The sequence below is a fragment of the Trematomus bernacchii genome, unplaced genomic scaffold, assembly GCF_902827165.1.
Source record: "Trematomus bernacchii unplaced genomic scaffold, fTreBer1.1, whole genome shotgun sequence".
In the NCBI taxonomy this organism is placed as follows: Eukaryota; Metazoa; Chordata; class Actinopteri; order Perciformes; family Nototheniidae; genus Trematomus; species Trematomus bernacchii.
Genome location: NW_022987648.1, coordinates 14,130,592 through 14,135,507, shown reverse-complemented (window position 1 = coordinate 14,135,507; position 4,916 = coordinate 14,130,592). Strand labels below are relative to the sequence as shown.

The window sequence follows — 4,916 nt, the reverse complement described above, 5'->3', positions numbered from 1 at the left end:
TTGATCCCAAGTTGGGAAATGTTTTTGTTACATCAGCATGTACAACTTTGTTCTACTCCACTACAATTCAGAGGTTAACCTGGTATTTTTACTCCACTACATTTATTTTAGTTACTTTGCAGATTCTGATTAATGATGTGAAATATATTCAACCGTTAAATCAGACTTTAGTTACACCTGAGTCAAATTCAGGGAAGGTGATTGTCAAGTGCCAAATAAACTATGCAATATATTAGACGTTAAGTACTTTGTCAGACTTAATATTTATCTGTTGATACCCCCAACGTTATGTGATGACTTCCAAAGAGAAAAGCAAGCACACTTGGAATAAAGTATTATTATTATTTTTTTAAATGTTTTCCAATTTCATATCGCATAAACACCATATCCCGACGTGCATTGCGGCTAAAACATCCAGGATTATGGGTAGTTCGATGTTTTAGCCTATCAAAACCTCTGAAAAAATAAATGTGTCTCTCAGAATCTAAAGGGAAAAACCTATGGGAAAAACACAATTGTACACAATTCAAACCAATGAATGTTGTGTAATTAACAAGGATAAACTGATGTTTTTTAGTGGATGAGTACTGCAGATATCACTGTTAAATCATTTGATCATTGGTTTTATTATGAAAACTTCGAGACCGGAAATACTGTTTTCACCCTCTGAGGGTTGACGCTAACTTTATATGGAAGCTGCCGCATATACACGTTCTCCTGGCGAGACCTCAAATCATCTTCGTAATATCTATCAAACTATAGATCCTACACATCCACTGGACGTGGATTCTAAAAGTACAATATACACTTCTTGCTAGAAATCTAATCAAAAAGCATTTTAATGGCCAAACTATCCTACAATTTAGGATTTTACAGAGAGGGTTATTTGTGAATAAACGACCCTCTGTAACGTTTGCAGTCAACGGGAGCACTAGAGGTCGAAAACTTTAAAACGTGATTATAGGTCGTACTAAGCGCTTGAACAAACAACCTATTTGGTCGTAATAAAGGCTTGAACAATCTACCTATTTGGTCGTATGAGTTGGAGGACTTGTTGTGACAAATATTTATTGAAATGTGTTGCTGCACAGGTCACATTTAGCTCTCTTAAGAGATGGGTGATGTCATTTGTGTACTTAATTATAACTTAGTACTTTTACTGTACTTACAATAAACAGAATTCTAGGGTGTCATGAGTATTTTCTGCTGTTTTATACTATATTTTAGTTTGTCTAAGTGAACACCTTGTTTCTCTAGTGCATTAAGAACACTTGTGTTAGGGCATGACTTAACAATAAATAGGTTATATATACAGTACAAAATACCACATACTGTCCGCCCTCCCATGCCACCCTGGCATGACCTCTTGCCCCCCCTTTGCCACCCCATGTAACATGTTCTAGAACCGCCACTGTGTGTGTTTAACACTTGATGGATGGGAATTAGAACGAATGATCACCCTCCCTCACCCTTGAAAAATAACCAAGCCATGATGCTTGTAACGACGGGGCGCCGTTACTATAGCGCATAATAATAATTAGTAGACATATAATGGTTAATAGGAACAGTGTCAGGCAGTGATTTTCACTGTTGAAAGAACACACGTCGGATCTTAAAGGTAGGGTAGGTAAGAAGAATGGAGAAACCAGCTCGAGTGCGCTAGAATTTGAAAGTACACAACCGGAAGAAATCTGCCTCTTCCTTCAGACTTCCTTACAGAGCCCCTCCTCCAACACACACGAACGCGCACATGACCAATGAGGGCACGAGATATGTTTGTGCACAGATGGAAGGCTGACAGGCAGGTAGGCCATCCAGTTATTTTAGCCAGGCCGGCTAAAATGATTGGTCGTGCTTTTTACAGCGCTACGGCTTCCACAGATGATATTTTTTTATGTATTTATTGTCAAAGCTATATTCATTGCTATCGGGATGTTAAGAGCATTCCATGGAATATAACAAAAAGTGTTTCTGAAGTGAATTACCTACCCCACCTTTAATACATTTATTTATTAAAGATTGTTTTGTTGCGGATGTTTCGGACACTGGGAGGTTCCATAATTGTCGTTCATCTGAGTGATAGATAAATCTGCATTAAAATGCGCATTCATTTAGATATGAATGATCGTATTATTATTGAGTATTATTGGTGGTAAAGTAAATATCCGTGACATTCTTCAAAGTAAATTCAATTAAATGATTGATTGTTGATGTGTAAACTTACCCCTGCCTGTCTCTTTCTCACAGGGTGTTCGGTCAAAACTGTTCCCCGGGGCCCGCACTATAAATACTTCCGGGAGGGAATCACCAAGTGGGAATCGGGCAGAGGGGAAGTTTAACAGTACTTTGCACCTATTTATATTTGTGTAATACATGTATGTAGGTATTCTTGGTGTATAGGTATTTATATATTGGTGGTTAATGGTTTAATGTTAACATTGAATGACTTTTAAATTAACCATGGTACTGCCAGCCAATTACGTCGTTTGACTGCAGGTTGTCAGATTCATGTCACATTAAGCTAGCTACCTAGCTTTACTGTAGCCTATGTTCAATAAGTTGTTAGCTAACACTGGTGATGTCCGTGCCTTGAATAAATCAATAAGTGCTGAAACTGCTTTAAGATCAGCATTTGTAAATATGCAAAACTATTATATTTAGTTAACAAGATCGAGAGCTGCAGAGGTTTAGAGTCATGTTGTAGAATTAAGTTAAGTCACATCCTGATAATAGTTCGCTATTTGGCGAGTGATAGGGGTCTGAGTTCAACTACTGGTGCACAGTTTACTCTTTAATACTTCTGCGATATGCAGATTGTAAAGCATGTTCAACTGTATCATTAGACAGACCTTACTGATCATGAAATGTATTCAGAGAACCAATGCCACTAGCATTAGCTAACAAGTAATTACAGACACAGCTACCTTTAGTTTTCTTAGTGCAATCTGCCAACCTACTGACTCTTTAGCTGAGCATCGTAGCCCACAACATTTCTCCGGGTAAGGATGATTTATCATTTGAGATGTCTAACAATACAAATAAATAAGGCTGATGCTGAATCTGCTTTCCTAGAACACTAGGTACACAAGGAGAAATGTGCCCGAGGCTGCACCACACTGTCCAACACTCAACAACCACTACTGGTCTAATCTTCTCCCCTCTCCCTCTTGCCAATAAGCATTATATTCTTCAAAATGATGTAGATTCAGCACAGCTCATTCAGCCATCTATTATGGACAATGATCAGCAGCTCACCTTGATTCAGAGCTTCTAGGGCTAAAGACGTAACTCCCACTGAATTCGCCCTTGCATTTGCACAATATCTGTTGAGCAATTTCCCATACGAGACAGGTTTCTATAGCTACCATGTTTATTTGACATTAACATTGTTTCTAGCGTTGAGGTTAAATTCCCATATGGTTTTACCTTGTCCCATTAGCCGTTGCAATAGAAACGTAGAGGGAGAACAGGTTTTGATGGGAGTGTAGCTACATCACAGAGTGACCTCTTACTCAGTCACCATCCCTGCCATGACAGTGGGAAAGCAGAATTTGAAGAGACAGGTTTGAAAATAACTATCTTATGATGGATAATGTTTCTGTTGTGAAAATGTTCATTCTATCAGGGTTAAACGAGACAAATAATTACAGACTAACTCTTTTCACATTCACTTTACTGTATTACTGTGTGATTTTGTTTCTCAATATCTCTCTCATCCTGATCATCATTTTAGATGAAAACATGCATGAACCCATGTACATCTTATTGTGCAGTTTTTGCATTAATGGACTTTATGGAACCACAGGTTTCTTCCCTAAATTCCTCTTAGATCTGCTGACTTCTTCTCAACAAATCTCATATGAAGGATGCCTTTTGCAGGCTTTTGTCATGTACTCGTTTGCTTGCTGTGATTTATCCATTTTAGCAGTCATGGCTTACGACAGATATCTGGCTATATGTCGACCACTACACTACCACTCTGTCATGTCAAAGAGGAGGCTCTCTCAGCTCATATGTTTCTCTTGGCTAACACCTTTCTGCGTTTTCTCTGTTAATGTTCTACTAACCTCCAGACTAAAGCTGTGTCGTTTCAAAATACATAGAATCTTTTGTGTAAACTGGATAATTGTTAAACTCGCTTGTTCTGATGCTGACACCCTTTCAAACAACATCGCTGCATATATTACAATAGTCATTTATGTGTTTCATGGGATTTTCACAATTTGGACTTATATGCATCTTGTTAAAACTTGTGTTAGGTCCAAAGAAGACAGGGTAAAGTTTATGCAGACATGTGTTCCTCATCTGACCTCTTTAATCACATTTCTTGTTGCAATAGTGTTTGATTTGATGTATATGCGATTTGGCTCCAGAGATATACCTCAGAGCCTTCAAAACTTAATTGCTATTGAATTTCTGCTGATTTCTCCTGTGATTAATCCTCTAATATATGGATTTAAACTGACCAAGATACGAAACAGAATTTTAGGTTTAGTGTATATTAAAAGAAAATAATTGCTTCAGTTGAGTATATCCTCAAATGTAACAGATTGTAAAATTTAAAAATGCAATGTTTAGGATATGTCATAAGAATGGGAAAAGGTTTTCATTAAAATGTCAGCAGAATGCAATTTAATACGAACAAATAAATACAAGCCTGATAATATGTTGATAATTTGCTACATATGCATGTGTGGCTACAGTAAATGGACATTTTATGTTTTGCATGTATGCATTTAGAGCTCGTATAGATATCTCAAGGACAAAACTTCTGTTAAATAGCACATTCTTACAACTCTCGTTTTAATGTCTATGCTCCTTTTCATGATGTTTCTACATCTTATACAAAATATAACACATACTTACCTGCACATTTTTTCCATACATTCATTTACCTTTCCAGAAAATACGTTGTA

General features: G+C 37.2%; 1 protein-coding gene across 1 annotated transcript; it reads left to right on the top strand.

Annotated features, from left to right (window-relative positions):
- The first annotated feature begins 3,582 nt into the window (after nucleotides 1-3,582).
- Nucleotides 3,583-4,515, top strand: LOC117485905 (olfactory receptor 6B2-like). The gene has a single exon (XM_034134612.1). The coding sequence runs from the start codon at nucleotides 3,583-3,585 to the stop codon at nucleotides 4,513-4,515; it is 933 nt and encodes a 310-aa protein (XP_033990503.1).
- Nucleotides 4,516-4,916: the final 401 nt, after the last annotated feature.

Coding starts and splice junctions, on each gene's coding strand:
- LOC117485905 (XM_034134612.1), top strand. CDS start 3,583: ATGATGGATAATGTTTCTGTTGTGAAAATGTTCATTCTATCAGGGTTA.